The sequence below is a fragment of the Empidonax traillii genome, unplaced genomic scaffold, assembly GCF_003031625.1.
Source record: "Empidonax traillii isolate 1590-97213 ecotype Southwest subspecies unplaced genomic scaffold, ASM303162v1 scaffold953:size233439, whole genome shotgun sequence".
Classification (NCBI taxonomy): Eukaryota; Metazoa; Chordata; class Aves; order Passeriformes; family Tyrannidae; genus Empidonax; species Empidonax traillii.
The window spans coordinates 179,180-195,475 of record NW_020956146.1 but is presented as its reverse complement, the minus strand read 5'-3'; the positions used below and the strand labels follow the sequence as shown (position 1 = coordinate 195,475).

The 16,296-nt window shown below is 53.0% G+C and overlaps 1 protein-coding gene across 1 annotated transcript in view; it reads left to right on the top strand.

The window, feature by feature from the left end:
• The window catches only part of HDAC4 (histone deacetylase 4), a 93,605-nt gene that overhangs the window by 8,430 nt on the left and 68,879 nt on the right, over positions 1-16,296 (top strand). Inside the window, exon 2 of the mRNA XM_027903258.1 lies at positions 9,097-9,341. Within this exon, the coding sequence (XP_027759059.1) occupies positions 9,097-9,341 (245 nt within the window). The remainder of the gene's footprint in view (positions 1-9,096; positions 9,342-16,296) is intronic.

The window sequence follows — 16,296 nt, the reverse complement described above, 5'->3', positions numbered from 1 at the left end:
AACCATTCCATGGTTCTGTGAGGCTCTGCAGGGATGGCTCTGGCTGTGGCTCGTGCAGGTCACTCCCTGCCTCAGGAGGTGGTGGTGGTGGACAGACACCTCCCAGGTGCTCCCATGTGCACTGACCATCCCCGAGGTTCCAGGGATACCTTTTTCCCTTAACCAGGAGTGTTTCCACTGGGATGGCACAAAACCAAGCTGCTGCTGGTTACGACATCCTCAGATTTGTGTACAACACCGGGGATTTCAGAGGCAGCGCTTCCCTTAAGCACAAATCAAGGCAGATGGTAAAACCGAGTGACCTACAAAATATCACAAGTTTTCTCCCCAGAAATGTACAGTACAAACAAATGTACTGTCACCTAAAAATACCGAGATGGCATTTCTGACAGAGTGATGATCGTGCAAGGGAGTCAAAGTTTGGGTGAGGTCAGGAAGGAATTTTGCGTCTCCTAAACACACACTGGTGATCAAACTGACTGTGACATGTTTCAGCCCCGTGTTCCTTCCTCCTTGGAGCTTTGTTTGGTTGGGTTTATCTAGTTCTGTTCTGTCTGTGAATGAAGTTGTGCTCTAAAACCACCTCTGTTGACCTGAACACCTCAGTCTGTGGCAAACAGTGCTGGTTTGGGCTGTTTGTATCATTTTCCTCTGAAAATATGGCCCAGCAACTTCCTTCCTAAATAACGTGCTGCTCTCTCGATGTGCAGGCAGTGGGTTTTGTTAATAGTCCCTCATGGATCCATCCTTACATAGAACAGAGTCATGGAATCATTAAGGCTGGAAAAGTCCTCTGAAGATCACACAAGGCCTCATGGAAGTGGCCTAAAAGTACAGGTGTAGTGTAAAGCGTGGTTTGCTTGATGGAGAAGGCATTAACTGTATATTGGTGTCCAGCAGGAGTCCTGTCTCAATGTGGTTTTGGCAGGGGCTATCTGTGTGTTTGGATACCCCCCTGAAGCAGTGTTTGGATACCCCCCTGAAGCAGTGTTTTGCCCAGGAACGTTGACATGAGTGCAGGAACCGAACGTCCCATTTCCACCCTTGGCAGTGACGAGCGTGTGCAGCGTTTCAGGGAGGCAGTGGATGAGCCATTTCCATCTCTGTTTGTCTCCAGATACCGCTGAATCCAATTTAACCTTCTTAAACTTGCTTTTAAAAGCCTTCCTCCTCAGCCTACCCCCTGTGGCTGTTCCTCAGTCGCCTGGGTGTCCTTTTCATCCCTTTCTTCCAGCCTTCCAAAAGCCTTTTGTCCACGATGTCCTCGGCTGGCTGAATCCCTGAACCCTCTGCAGCTTCTTTCCCAAGCCTTTTCTCTCTTCCAAGTGCTCTGAAAAGTGAGTCATGGTTATTTTAGGTCCATGCAGGATCTCCAGCCTTATATAGATGTTTTATGTCTCTCACCTTCGGGCTTCTCTCCTCATCCTGTTTCTTTTTGGGGAAGGATCAGGCTGCACTCCAACTTCCTGCTTTTCTCTGGGTGCTTGCAAGGGCTTTGAGAGTTACAGGTGTCACAGAGGAGTTTGATGAGGAGAATAAGATGGGAAGTGGGAGCTAATGTGGGTGTTCACCCCCATTCCTCCACTTGTTTGGAAAAGGGAATGCTGTCCTTTTCCGTTTTCTTTCCAGAGCCCTGGAGGGGCACAGGAGTGCTGTGGTCACTGCTCTTCCTTGGGCTTGGTGGGACATGATGATTTTCAGTGCTTGATTAACCTTTTAGGAACAGTGTTTTGCGAAATTTAAATGCCGTTCTCGATGTCAGGGGCCTTTTAGTTGCCACTGAGTGTCCGAGGACAGGTGAGCCGGGACGAGAAGTTTCAGTCTAAAAGCTGGTAGGAACAACATGAGGTTGGTCTTTTAAAGGAATGTGTTCATTCAGAGAGGGGTTGGTTTGTTGCTGCACTGGTTTTTCCTTAAGAGGGAAAATTTAAAAGGGGTTGGAAGACAGTATTCATGGAATTGTGGAATTCTGGAATGGTCTGGGATGAGAGGGTCCTTAAGGATCATCCTGTTCCCCCCGCCCTGCCATGGGCAGGGACATCTTCCACTACCCCAGGTTGCTCCAGCCTGGCCTTGGACACTTCCAGGGATGGAGCAGCCAGAGCTTCTCTGGGCAGCCTGTGCCAGGGCCTGCCCACCCTCCCAGGGAGGAATTCATTCCCAGTATCCCATCTAACCCTGCCCTCTGAGGAAACCATTCCCCCTTGTCCTGTCCCATTCTGGGATTCTGTGATCTTAAGGAATTAAGGTACCATGGCCTAATTCCTAAACAGATTGGTCCATTAGATCTTGAGCTGTTTGTTAAAGCTGCCCTTCCCACAGGATCACCAGCTGCCGATCCCAGAGTGTGTTCCATCCGTCTCCTCTTTGCCTGACAGTGCCCAGAGCTCCAGCACCACTCTGGCTCCTGCTTTAAATGATAACAATCCCCTTCCCTCCCAGGCAGGAGGGCAAGGCCTGGGTTTTGGCCTTCCTTCCCAGCAGCAGAGAGGTGCCTTTGCTCTCCCATTCCCTCTCCGTGGCTTTGGGAAGCTGACAGCACTTCCCTGTAGCCATAACTGCTTTCCTCCCCCCCACTCTCTCAAACTGGCTGTTTCCCAGCTGGCACCATCCCCACCTGCCCTTCAGCTCCCATCACATCATCCTGCCCACTCTGCCCCTGGACCCCTCTGGCTACGGGAGCGGCACCGCTGGGCTCTGACAGGAGCTGTGATGGGAAAACAATCCTTCCTCGGAGCATCCGAGCGAGCAGGAGATGTGATGGCTCCTGGAATTCCACTGTTTAACTCCTGACACTCCTGCTGGGGCTTTCCTTCTTGCTGAGGGAGAAGTCACCCCTTTGGAGGCTCCAGAGGACCAGCAGGCAAGTCCCTCAAACCCCCCCTTGCCTGTCTAGCCAGGTGGATTTCCTTTTCCTCATGGGGAGTTTTCCATGCACAATCTCAGGATGAGACTTTCTGGCTCCTGCTGCATCTCCCCCATGTTTAATTCTCTCCTCTAAAGCATCACTTTCCCTTGGAGGAAGCTCAGAGTGAGAGGAGAGCGAAGCCTGTGGGAAATCCACGTGGGTTTGGCTCTTCAGAAGTGCAGCTGAGCTTCCTTCAGCCTGCCCCTTTCTCCTGGGGTCTGGTAAGGTGAGGAGTTCCCTGACCGATGGTTCAAAGAGGTTCAGTGGCCAGATGAGGCTTGAAACAAGGAGGCAGGTGAAATTGCATTCCCAGGAATCCCAGACTGGTTTGGGTTGGAAAAGGGACCTTAAAGCTCAACCAGTTCCATGGCAAGGACACCTTCCACCAGCCCAGGTTGCTCCAACCTGGCCTTGGACACTTCCAGGGATCCAGGGGCACCCACAGCTTCTCTGGGCCCCCTGAGCCTTTTAAGAAGAGATACACATTTATTTTTGTGGGTTTCTGCTGCTTGTTGTTTATTTAGATGCTTTTTTCTATGGAAACCTGTGGGTTTGGGATGCCCACCCCCAGCAAGCAGGGACACCATGGAAGCAAAGGCTTCCCACAGCTGCGTGAAATCTGAAGTAAGAAACAGTCCCGACCAACTGGTTCGATTCCATCATCTTGAATTTCAGTAAAAGCTCTGGCACCATCCAGGACTCTCATTTGTTAGAGATGTCACTGATGAAAACAAGGAGACAGAGCAGGAAAATGGCTGAAAAGGAGGTGGTGGAACTGGAGTGTCTCCCTTTGGAGCTTCCCTTATCCTGCACAGGCTCATCTCTTGGAGACATCTCTGTTGGAGCCGTCTGTGCCATCAAGAGATTGTTCCTGCCCTTGAACTCTTCCTGTGCTCATGAAGGGAAGACCCAGATATTCATCCATGAAAGTTTATCCAAACTCTGATGTCCTGCTCTGAGGGAAAAGGGAGAGATCCCTTCCAACCCAAACCATTCTGGGACCCCGTGAAAACACCGGAAAAGGTTGGTTTCTGTCTGCTGTGGAGACAGAAAGTCTGTCTTAGTTTGGTGGGTCTGCTTTTTCTTCAGGTGAAGAGACCTTTTTATAAAGCTTTAAATCTTAAGATGGAGACAGTTCTGCTCTTCAAGTTTCAACTTCCTTATCACTGGGAATAAGATCTGTGTGCAGGTTTCTAATACATGCTAATGAGATCCTTTCGGGGAGGGAATCAGGCTCCGAAAAAAGCAGGATTTAGAAATCCAGAATCTTAATATGTCTTCAGGTCTGGGTAGTAATCAGCAGAAAGTTTCTGGGTGATGAATGAGTGAGTGACATTTCCAGCTCCATCTGTTGCCTGCGGAGCGGCGCCTCACGACGCGTTTCCACGGCTGAGGGGATGGATGATTCATTTTGGTTCCCATTCATGGGGCGGGAAATGTTCCGGGAGCGGGGAATGACTCCAGCCCTCGCTGGAGCGCGGCGTGCGCGGAGCTCGTAGGAAACCTCAGCTGCTGTTTGTGCTCCCACGAAGGATCCGGGCTGTCTTTGAGGTCACCCACGCTATCCAAGAATTCCCGGGGACGGACCTGCCTCTGTGGGATGGCTCCGGTGCCGCTGCAGCCTGGTTTTCCTTACGGGCCAGCGCTCTGTGTCCGGAGTGAGGAATCGCCTCTGGGGGCAAATCCTGCTCCCACTTCTCCGGCTCGTTGTCCTTTGGATTGTCTGGGCTGTGATGCTTAAGCTTGTCGAGTAATTCCAGCCCCAAACGCCCTCCCTGGGATCTGCTCCTGGAGAATGGGATAGTAAAGGTAAGGATTCAGCAGAGCAGAGGAAACTGTTTCTCCCTGCTGTCCCACCCGGACCTGGGTGATCTGGAAGGTCCTTTCCAACCCCAAAGCGTTCCCGGATTCTGGACTGGTCCCTCCCTTTGCCCTGGCACGGATCCAGGGAGGAGCACAGCAGGGCTGTGCCTTCATCCTGCCCCACGGGATGCTCGGGATGTGCCCCAGGGAATATTGGTGTCCTGGGGGCTGCTCCCACCTCCTGCTCCTGGGCCGGTCTGGGGGCTCCTCTCGTCCAGTCCTGCCTAGGGAATGAGCTGAATATCGGTGGGAATGTGGGGTTTTCCCTCTCCCCTGTTCATTTCTCCGTATATTTGGGGCATCTCCCACCCTGTGGATAAAACCAACTCGGCGGCTTCGTTCCGCTTTCCACACAAAATCCCTGCTTTTCTCCTGGCACTGCAGGCGGATCCTGCAGTAGCTCGGTGCTATTTATAGCTCTGATCTCACTGTCTCTCAGTGTTTCGGGGAGTTTGGGCATTTTGGGAAGTGGGAGCCCCTCTGGAAAAGGATCCCAGGGCTGCCCGGCCGCCCTTCCGGATGGCAGTGCCTCCCACTGCCGGGGGGATCGGTCTCATTCCCAAAAACTTAGTGCCACTCCACTGGCACAGATCCTCCTTCCGGAATAAACCACCTCAGACGCTCCCTTGGAGCGAGCAGGAGCTGCTTGCCTCCTTCTCCAGGCTGATTCCAGGGAAAATGAAGGTGATGGGTTATAGGAACGGTGTTCCATGGCTTCGAATTCCGTGCTCCCAAAGCCATTCCTGCTGGCAGCAACTCGCCGTTTAAAGGCTCTTCAAAATGCAGGGAATTTTTTTTTTTAAAAACCCCGAGCTGTCGCTGGTTTTGCAGCAGGTCTGGGGAGGTTGGTGGGATCTCTCCCTGTTCCCAAGGGAATTGCTGAGGAAAGAGGAGCTGGGAAGGAGCTGTGCGTGTCCAGCGGGACTCGCTCTGTGCCGGAGGGAGGGAGGGAGGGCTCAGGGAAAGCGTTTCCTGCTCTTTCCCTTTGAAGGTGGTGTTGGGTTTGAAATGGGAGAGGCAGCTTTCTGTGCTGCTTAAATTTAAATTAAAATAAAATAAATAAATAAATAAAAATGGACAGAAGGAAAAAAAAATTTTGGCAACAGATTTCTGATTTTAAAACATCCAGGTTGATGTTTAGTGAAGGTGTCCTTGCCTATGGGAGGGGGGTTGGAATGAGATGGTCCTTGAGGTCCCTTCCAAACCAAACCACTCTCTGAATGTTTTTAAAATTTTAAAATAATTTTTAAATAATTTTTAAATAATTTAAAAAGGTTTTTAAAGTTAGGCTCAAGTTAAAGTAAAAAAGTTTGGAATTTAAATGTTCAGGTGAAGTAGCCCGTGTCTGGCTCATGCTGAATTTTTGGTTTCACTTTTTGGTTACATTTTGGTGTGTTTGGACGAGGCTGGTGGAAGATGTCCCTGCCCATGGCAGGGGGTGGGATGGGATGGGCTTTAAGGTCCTTCCCACCCAAACCATTCCAGGATTCTGTGATTAAACCCTTTTTGTCGGATGTGCACCTCGCTGACAGGTTTGAGATGATCAGTTTATTCCCATTTCACTGTATTTGGGGGTTTTTCCACTCGGTGTGTGTCAAATTTCCCATTTCCATCAGCAATCGATGGGGCCTGAAGTGTTTTAGGTCTTAATTAATGTACAGCCTTTGATGTGGGGCCATGTTTTATTTATCTGGGGAGGGAAACATCAGCAGAGCGTTTCGAACTTGGTGTAAAAACCATCGTGACGTGACAGTGGAATCAAAGTAATGGGGGGGGGAATCCTTATATGCCAGGGGTGGCAAAAAAATAAACCTGAAATTCCTTCTGTTCCTACAGGGAAGGAAAAGGCAGGGAGAGCCCATGAGATAGTTTATTATTCATAATCATGATGTGGTCTCCCAATCCACGGGGTTGGCATTTCTCGTCCCATGAATATGATCTTTGTGCCTTTGCTCACGTCATGACTCCCATTGTCTCAGCGTGTTCCCAAGGCAGGAGCTACAAAGGCAATTTTTGAGCCTTCCATGAAATATTCCTTAGCACACAGGCCTGTTTTTGTCCTGGGGATGTGTCCGTGGGGCAGGGGGGGTTGGGTTGTGGCAGGAGGCTGAGCCCCTGGCAGTGCAGACAGGGGCTTGCTCTGAGCCTGCAGCAGGAAAAAGTCGGGAATGACGCAGCTCTGCCCAGGCTCTCAATGGGAATTGTGGTCACCGTCCCTGCAGCTGCCCCCTGTGCCCCTGCTCTGGGGGAATGAGTCCCTTTGGATGGGGAATGAGTCCCTTTGGATGGGGAAGGGGGGGTTTGGTGAGTTTTCTCAGGACATGTGGAGCAGTTGAGGCTCTTTTTCGGGAATAAAGCAGGAGGAATGGATCCCGAGGCACTAAGGGGGTTCCTTCTGCTGGATGTTGGATTTGGGTTTAGGTGCTTAGGGGAGCTGGGGCGTTTCACCTGGAGAAGAGAAGGCTCCAGGGAGACCTGAGAGCCCCTTGCAGGGCCTGAAGGGGCTCCAGGAGAGCTGGAGAGGGACTGGGGACAAGGCATGGAGGGACAGGACACAGGGAATGGCTTCCCACTGCCAGAGGGCAGGGACAGATGGGATGTTGGGAAGGAGTTCTTGGCTGTGAGGGGCTGGAATGGAATTCCCAGAGAAGCTGTGGCTGCCCCTGCAAATCATTCCCAGAATGGGTTGGGTTGGGAGGGACCTTAAAGCTCGTCCCATCCCACCCTCTGCCATGGTCAGGGACACCTTCCACCAGCCCAGGTTGCTCCAAGCCCCGTCCAACCTGGCCTTGGACACTTCCAGGGATCCAGGGGCAGCCACAGCTGCTCTAGGAATTCCATTCCAGCCCCTCACCATCCTCACAGATAGGAGTTCCTTCCCAATATCCCATCACTCCCTGCCCTCTGGCAGTGGGAGGCCATTCCCTGTGCACTGTCCCTCCATCCCTTGTCCCAAGTCCCTCTCCAGCTCTCCTGGAGTCCCTTCAGACCCTGGAAGGGGCTCCAGGGTCTCCCCAGAGACCTCAAACACGCTGATTAGGTGAGTTTGAGTGCTTCTCTCCAGGTGCTCTCCCCAGAATCCCTGTGGTTCCGTGAGTCGTGGAAGGGCTCCCAGCTCTGGCCCTGCGGGGGAGAAAGGGGAGCAGGGAAAATGCCACAGGAAGGAAAACAATAGGGAAGTGGAAGGGAGAGCTTGTGGGTTGAAAAATAGCAACAGTTCCAGTAATGTGACCTTTTGCAGAAAATGTTTCCATCAAAAAAAGAAAGTCTCCTCCTCCTCCTCCTGCCTGGCACAAACTGGGAGCAGGGAGAGGAGGGAACACTCAGCTCTGGCACACGGGCTGTGCTCCTGGAGCCCTCTTCCAGGGTAGCGTGTGGGAAAAACCCTGTTAAAACTCTTTCCCTGGGATCGATAGGACTGGTGTCCTGACAGAGGGGATGACAAAACCCCACCTTTAACTTGCAGCTTTGTTGGAGCTCGGTGTGTCTGAGGGATGAGCCGCTGTTCTCCTGCAGCTGCTGTTCATTCAGAGCCCTCAGCAGAGCCACTGAGGGATTGCCCCGGGGAGGGAAGCGGGAAATGTGGCAAATAGGAACCCTGGGAAATGCAGGACTGTCACCTGGGGGGGAATTCAGAAAGTTTGTAGTCGTTCATGGCATAACAGCGATATTTCTTTCAAACAGAAACGAGCTGAGTTCAGTTACTACAAAGGTGGTTTTCTGAGGTGTCTGTCGCTGCCCTTTTTTACAACGAGCCCCTTTCATCCTTCCCCTCGGCTTTGGGGAGACTCCCCTGCAGTGCTGCCTCCAGGAAGGACATGGAGCTGCTGGAGCAAGTCCAGAGGAGGCCCTGAAGAAGCTCCAAGGGCTGTTGGTGTTTGAGGTGCCCCCCAACCCAAGCCTGTCTGGGGTTTATGACACGGCACACAGGGCTTTTCTGCAGAATTTTCTTGAAGTGAGAGCCTCGTGTTCCATCCCCTCATCCCCCATCAGTCAGGATGAATCCTCTCTGTGAAGTCTTAGATGAACCCCAATCCTCCCTATTTCAAGAGATGCTGGGTGAGTGGAAGGGAGGGACGTGTTTTGGAGGCACAGGTGGTGTCAGGAAGGGTCACACACGCGTTGACACCCTTTGCTTTTAGCAGACACGTGTCCATAGGAGGTGGTGGCTGGAGGAAAAGCCCCTGATCCCTACATTCCTGGAGTGCTTCGTTGCCAGAGTTTAATGGTGCTGCTCTCGAGTCAGTCTGAGGTTCTGGACATGGCATGGGCATCAGATCCCTGTGGGAACGGGGCCCTCACTCACCTCTGCTCTCGTGTTGCAGTTGATGTGACCACAGCGCTGCCCTTGCAAGTTGCCCCGACGTCAGTGCCGATGGACCTGCGCCTGGACCACCAGTTTTCCATGCCGGTGACGGAGCCGACGCTGCGGGAGCAGCAGCTGCAGCAGGAGCTGCTGGCCCTGAAGCAGAAGCAGCAGATCCAGAGGCAGATCCTGATCGCGGAGTTCCAGCGGCAGCACGAGCAGCTCTCCCGCCAGCACGAGGCACAGCTGCACGAGCACATCAAGGTAAGTGGGGGGCACCTGCCTTGGGATCAGGGAATCAGGAGGGCTGGAAAACAGCTCCAAGGTCATCCAGTCCAACCGTTCCCCCAGCGCTGCCGGCCCCGGCACTGAACCCTCTCCCCACGTGCCACATCCACACGAGTTTGGAACACCTCCAGGGATGGGGGCTCCACCACTGCCCTGGGCAGCTGTGCCAGGGCCTGGCCACCCTGTCAGTGGAGGAATTTCCCCTGATACCCAATTTAACCCCCCCTGGTGCAACTGGAAGCTGCTTCCCCTCCTCCTGTCCCTGTTCCCTGAGAGCAGAGCCCGACCCCCCCCGGCTCCCCCCTCCTGTCAGGGATTGCAGAGCCAGAAGGTCCCCCCTGAGCCTCCTTTTCTCCAGGCTGAGCCCCCCCAGCTCCCTCAGCCCCTCCTGCTGCTCCAGCTCCATTCCCTTCCCTGCACACCAAAGATGCACCAACCGGGAAGTTCCAGTGGAATTCAACCCACCAGGAGGTTCCCTGTTCCTGCTGTCACATATTTGGCACAGAGTGCCATAAAGAGACACTGATCTCTGTGGGGACAGTGACAGGAACGGCCTGAAATCGTGTGAGGGGAGGTTTTGGTGGATCTCAGGACAAGGTTCTTCCCCCAGAGAGTGGTTGGCACTGAACAGGCTCCCCAGGGCAGTGGGCACAGCCCCAAGGCTGCCAGAGCTCCAGGAGGGTCTGGACAACGCTCTCAGGGACGGGGTGGGATCGTTGGGGTGTCCTGGGCAGGGCCAGGAGTTGGACTGGATGGTCCCTGTGGGTCCCTTCCCACTGTGGATTCTCCATGATTCTCTAAACTGCCCTGTGGACGTTTGCCATCAGCACAAGGTGCAGCCCCCATGCCTGGCCCTCTTTCCCTGCAGGAGCAGGGAATGCAGGTAGCTCTGCACACTCCCAGGTGTTTCAGAATTAGGCTTTGCCCTGCATGGGACAGGGAGGGAAGAGGCCCAGGATCAGCTGGAAGTCCAGTTGGGAAGATGGCTGTTGCACAGTGCAAACATTAGACATTATATAAATATTTCCCAGTGCTGGCCCATTGCTATGGCAACGGGAGCTTTTGGAATTGCTAATAGGCTCCTCCTGCAAAGGGGGATTAGTGCTGCACGTGGTAAATAGCCTTAATGTAATATTAAAAAGCAGCCTCGATTCAACCTTATATAACTTGCATTTTAATACAGAATGCATGTCAGAGCGGGGAAGGTGGGATTAAAAGTTAATGGGGTGTTATTTACAGACTTTTCAGGGCAGAGGGTTTGGGTTTGTAAGAACTGCTCCTGTCTGAGGTTTGATTAAGAGCAAACCCTGTCCTTAGTGGGTTCCTGCCAGGGCAGAGGTGCTTGGGTGTAAATGCATTTGTAGATGCACTCCCAGAGGCACAGTGTGTGTATCTCTGGGTGTACACATACATGTCACACATAATAACGCATTATAATAGAATAAGAGTAGAATTATTCTGTATCCACACCTTTTTCTCTGTGTACATTTGCCCATGCACCTTTCCTGCATTTGTGGATCACGTGGTGCGCTCGAGGGGGAAGGATTAGGGAACTTCTGTGAGAAATATTTCCATTATTTCCTTGCAGTTCCGTGGGCCTTTTAGTTATTTGTCTGTTAAAAATAAGAAAGGCTCGTTCCCAGTTCCTGGAGAAGCTCAAAGCACTGGTGATGGGAACAGGTTTGCTCTCATTTCTGTGAAGGCTTTGATTCAGGTCAAAGGAAGGACCCGAGGTGTGCTTTTGAGGAGCCACGTTTTGATCCCAGACCATGAGGTAATGAATTTCTTCCTCTCATGTGGAAGCTTGGCTGGATGAGAAGCTTAAAACAGGGATGATTTAAGCCTGGACTGAAGGATGGCCTGCAGAATGATCTCTGGTGGTTTGGTGTGACTGGAATTGCTTGAAAAATCAAACAGCACCTTCTTGAAATGAACCCTGTGACACCTCACAGAGAAAAGAACCCCCAAACCCGGCACCAAGAGTTCTTGTGGTGCTTTTGCCTTGGGAAAACGTCCCTCTTGCCTTTGCATCCCTGAGTCAGCCCACATTTAGATGACTTCTGGATCTTAGAAACTGGCAGCTGTGTTCATTCCAGTGGCTGTGGGTGCAGGGAAGGGATGATTTTATCCAGAGAACTACGATATGTGACTTTATATTTGGACTTTGAACTGTCTAGCTCCTCAGGAAGAAAGCAGGGGGGGATATTAAAGCAAACAAACCCCGTTTTATCCTCTGTAAGTGAAGCTCTGGGGCTTGAGCTGTGGAATTTGGGATAGAAATAGTGCTGACTGGAGATGCAGAGCTCTTTGGGAGCTCCAAATCTTCAGTGTCTTCCATTCAGAAGGACTTGTGGTTTGGGGTTGTTTTATTCCTTTCATTGCCCTGACGGTGGTGGGAACAGAGGAGCTGGGATGGGAAGAAGGGGGGACATCTCTCCTTCCCACCCCCCAGACAGAGCCTGAGTGTTAAGAAACGTCTTAAAACCTTCTCAAGTAAGTGAAATTTGGCTGGGAAAATGCTGGCACGGCTTGCTTGTTTTTCTGTTCCAGTAGATAACTTTTTCCTATTGAGAGCTGAAATTTTGGCATTTTCCAGAACTTGGTTTGGTTCCACAAACATCTGGCCTGGTGCAGGAGGAGAGGAGGGTGGGATGATGGCCTGAACATGTGATCCCTTCCCTGGGGTGTCCCAGTCCTTGCCCTTACGGACGGTGTGTTTTGGCCTTCACACGCAGGTGCTGAATTCTCCCAGGTGGTGCAGTTTGGAGAGGGCCAGGCTGGGAGGGAAACAGTACCTGTGGGAGGGCTCTGCAATGGCCAGTGGGATCGTTGCACAGGGAGAGAACGTGGGCATGGAGGGAGAGGACAAGGGGGACGGCTTTAAACTGAGACAGAGCAGGATTAGGTTGGATGTTGGGAAGAAGTTCTTTGCTATGAGGTGGGACGGGGCTTGGAGCAGCCTGGTCTGGTGGAAGGTGTCCCTGCCCGTGTTGGAGCAAGATGGTCTTCAAGGTCCCTTCCAACCTCAAACCACAACCCTTCTGTGGTCCTGTGATGATCCTGAGAAAACCCTGACGTGTTTAGGGGAAAGAAAGCCGAGCCTTTGGAAGACTTCACTGCATCTGGAGCAGGGAGGGTGCCTCACAGCTCCAGCTCAGCTCTGCAGATTCCCCAGGCTCGATGCTGGACAGGTCACCGCAGAGGTTCCAGGGGCAGAGGTTCCTCCCTCCTGTAGCCACTTCCTAAGGTGGATTTTCCATCCCAGCGTGCCTCAGCAGATGTGTGACAGCATTTATGGCCTTGCAATCTGCCTCCCCAAACAAACCCAAGGGCGGAATCGGGAGGCTGGAATAAGGATGTGGAAAGCCTCTCCACAGGTCCCACTGTGAGCTCTGCCTGACCTTTGGTTGTGAAGGGATGGCAGGGAATTTTTTCCTTTCTGAGTCACTCATTCCCAGCCAAGATCAGCTGGAAGTTACCGAAAGCTTTTCCGTTTGCCTTCTGGTCAAGGGGCCGGAGCGGGACGGTGGGAGCGGGGCAGGATCGGTGCCTTGGCAGGGCCAGCGGCTCCTGAGGCGGGGTGAGCTCAGTGGAGGAGGGAAGGACGTGGTGGGGAATGTGGTTGTGTGTGTGTGCTCCGTCCCAGCCTGGAGCAGGGCTCTTCCCAGCTCCGGCTGTTTTATGGCTACACCCGGAAACTCCTCGGTGCTGCTGACGCACGCGGGCAGGAGCTCACGCAGGACACCCCAGCGGGGTGAGAGCCCAGCTGAGCCTCCTGGGCCTGCAGTCCTGACCTGCAGACGTGCAGTCCTACTCCCAGTTTGCCTGTCATCTCATGTGCCTCGGCAGGGAGGGAGTTTTCCCGTGGGAGTTTGCAGGGAAGCAGCGAGGGGGACAGGAGCTTTGTAAGGATGTTCCCTCTGAGGTGATCCTGAAATTGTTCCCTTTCTGTGGACACGGTGATTTACTGCTTGGAGCGAGGGTGGTAACACGTCAGAGGGGTTGGCCTCTTGTTCAGAGGTGAAGCTCTCTGGCCATTCCTTTGGTTCCAGAGGGTAAGAGTCCTCCAGGGAATCTTCCGTCAGCTTTTGCTGCGCTGTAAAGAATTGTAATTTTCTCTCCGAAGGTGTCTCTACAGTTGCCATGTGGATCCTGAAGGGAGAAACTGCTCTTTGCTTCCATGTGGAGCCACCTGCCCTTGGAATGGCCTGCAGGATATTCCTGGAAGTGTCCAAGGACAGGTTGGATGGGGCTTGGAGCAACCTGTTCTAGTGGAGGGTGTCCCTGCCCATGGCAGGGGGTGGAATGGGATGAGCTTTAGGGTCCTTTCCAACCCATTCCATGGTTCTGTGACAGCTCATTGGGCCCAAATCCCATCATCTTTTACTTGCTCTTGGCATAGCCCTGACAGCGCCTGGAGCTTCTCTTTGGTGGCCTCTCCGTGTTAATTCCTACTCAACAGGAAAAAATGGGCATGTTCCAGTCCTGCTGAGGGGGTTGGTGTTATCTACTGATCCCCTGGAGCTGTGCTGGGTTCACCGTCCCCAAGGCCAGGGACACCTTGATTCCTGCCAAGCATTCCCTTCCCTTGGGCTCTGGGAGGGCAAACTTACATCTCACCCCCCTGTATCCCATCTCCATCTTCCAGGGTGTGTCTGCTCCCTCGGTGGGTCCCACTCCCGTTCCAGGGTGTGTCTGCTCCCTCTGTGGGTCCCACTCCCGTTCCAGGGTGTGTGCTCCCTCTGTGGGTCCCACTCCCGTTCCTGGGTGTGTCTGCTCCCTCGGTGGGTCCCATCTCCCATTCCAGGGTGTGTCTGCTCCCTCGGTGGGTCCCACTCCCGTTCCAGGGTGTGTGCTCCCTCTGTGGGTCCCACTCCCGTTCCAGGGTGTGTCTGCTCCCTCGGTGGGACTCCCTCTGCTCATTTCCGTGCCTCTCCTCCTCGAGGCACCTGTTCCTCACAGCCTGCACCGTTTCCTGGAGGAACTTAGAAGACCTGGAGATGGCAGGTGTCCTCCTCTGTCTGGATCCTGGGCTGACAGGATTGTTCATCTAAGGAAGCTGCAACTGGTACAACCAGTGGTGAAAAGCCAGACTGGACATTTTGTGCTCAGACGCCCTCCCAGAGCCTCCAGAGGTTTCCTGTTCCCCCTCAGTGACGCAGAGCCCGCTCCAGGACTTAGACCTGGATCCTGCAAAACCCCACTTCTGCTGGAAGTGACCCTGGGGAAGGCTTTGAGAAGGCCAGAGCGTTTGCTCTCTTTGAGTGGGGACTTCCCTCAACCGCAGAGTCAGGAGCTTCTCCAAGGGTAAATCTGCACGGGGAGGGGTGAGTTTTGTCAACAAATCCATGGAGCAGCTTGCACACCTTTAACTCCATCTCTTGGCTGAAGGAGTCCTGGGATGATTCAGGCATCTTCCTCCCATCCAGCCACTGTTGGTGGAGCTGGAGTGCTCGGCCAGGGAAGCTGGTCTGCGCTGGTCCTCACAGACCTGCTCGAAATCAGTAAAAGCAAGGTTTCCTTCTGCTGGCTTCACGTTTCCTTGGCTGGAGGGAGCAGAATTTTCCAGAGTTTTCTGGAGTAAAACCTGTGCAGGACATAACTGCTCCTCCAGGGATTGAGGTTGGATCTCTTATTTAGCATCTGGAACTCCTCCTTTAAGGAATTTCTATGGTTCTTTGGCTTCCAGGGAATGATTTAAATCCGGTTCTGTGATTTACCTGCTGCCATCCATGGTGGGATGGGTGTGAGTGTTCCCTGCTCCTGATTCCCTCCCCTCTTCCATGGTAAGAACCATGGAAGGCCCAGCAGAGGCAAACACAAAGGAGTTTTCCTCATCCTTCAAAGGGGAAAATGAGAAAAGGAACTGAATGTGCTGGATCCTGCAAATGGAAAGGCTCTTGGATACTCTGCCTTTGAGAACGGCTGGAGAGCGAGTCAGGAAGCAAAAGGCACTTCCAAAAGCATTCCCACTGCTGTACCTGTGCAGGTATTCCAGCCTTCTAGGAGAGGTGAGGGAAGGGAACTGGGATGTAAGGTAGTAGATCCATAAGAAGCTGCCGAGGTAATAACATGGGATCTTCTCCCCCGGAGCCGGAGAGGAGGGAGCACAGCCGGCATTCCCGCTCCTGGAGACATTTGAGCCTCGTGAACTCGAGCGCCAGACGCTCCCAGTAGGATGTGTCTGCCCAAGCTCAGCCTCCTGCCCGGGAAGCTGCCGGCTGGGACGGATCGTTTCCCCGAGGAGCTGCCTGGGATGCTCCTGGCAGAGATTCCGGCCGTCTCTGCCCGGTGGCGGGAACGGGACGCGCTGGGTGTGCGTCCAGGAGAAGGGATGATGGATGCTGCTTCCCTCAGATCTCTGTGTCTTGGCTTCTGCTGGAAACCACAACGTTTTCCCCCCTCCTGATCTCCCAGTGCAGCTGATTAATCCTGACTGGCCTCCGGTGCTCCAGGAGAAATCCCAAACACGCCGTGCCAGAGCCAAGGGAGCGAGTCCTGAAACTGGAGCTGCAGCCTGAGACTTCAGTAAACAGGATGGGGAGAACATGAGGCAGAGAGTCCAGCCAGCACTGAGATCCCTCTGCAATAACCCAACCCAGAGTTATCCCAGAAATCCAGTGCCATCCGTGCTTTGCTTCCATCCACAGCTGATGATTTTTCGGGGTGTTTGTTCTTGCTGAGTTCTTTCTCTGTCATCAGCCGTGATCTTACTTCATTTTACAGACCCCCAGCTCCAGATGATTTTAAATACCTGTCTTAACCCTCCCAAACTGTAGAATTGGAAGCAGGGGGCAGATGATTTGCCTTAGAACAAGGAATTTGTGCCTGGCTCCTGATGGAAGAGTGAGGGGGGGGTGCAGGAGGGACCTCCGTGCTTGGCTACTCCTTCAGCGGATCAAGGAGTGGTTGTGGAGGTCTCCACGAAATT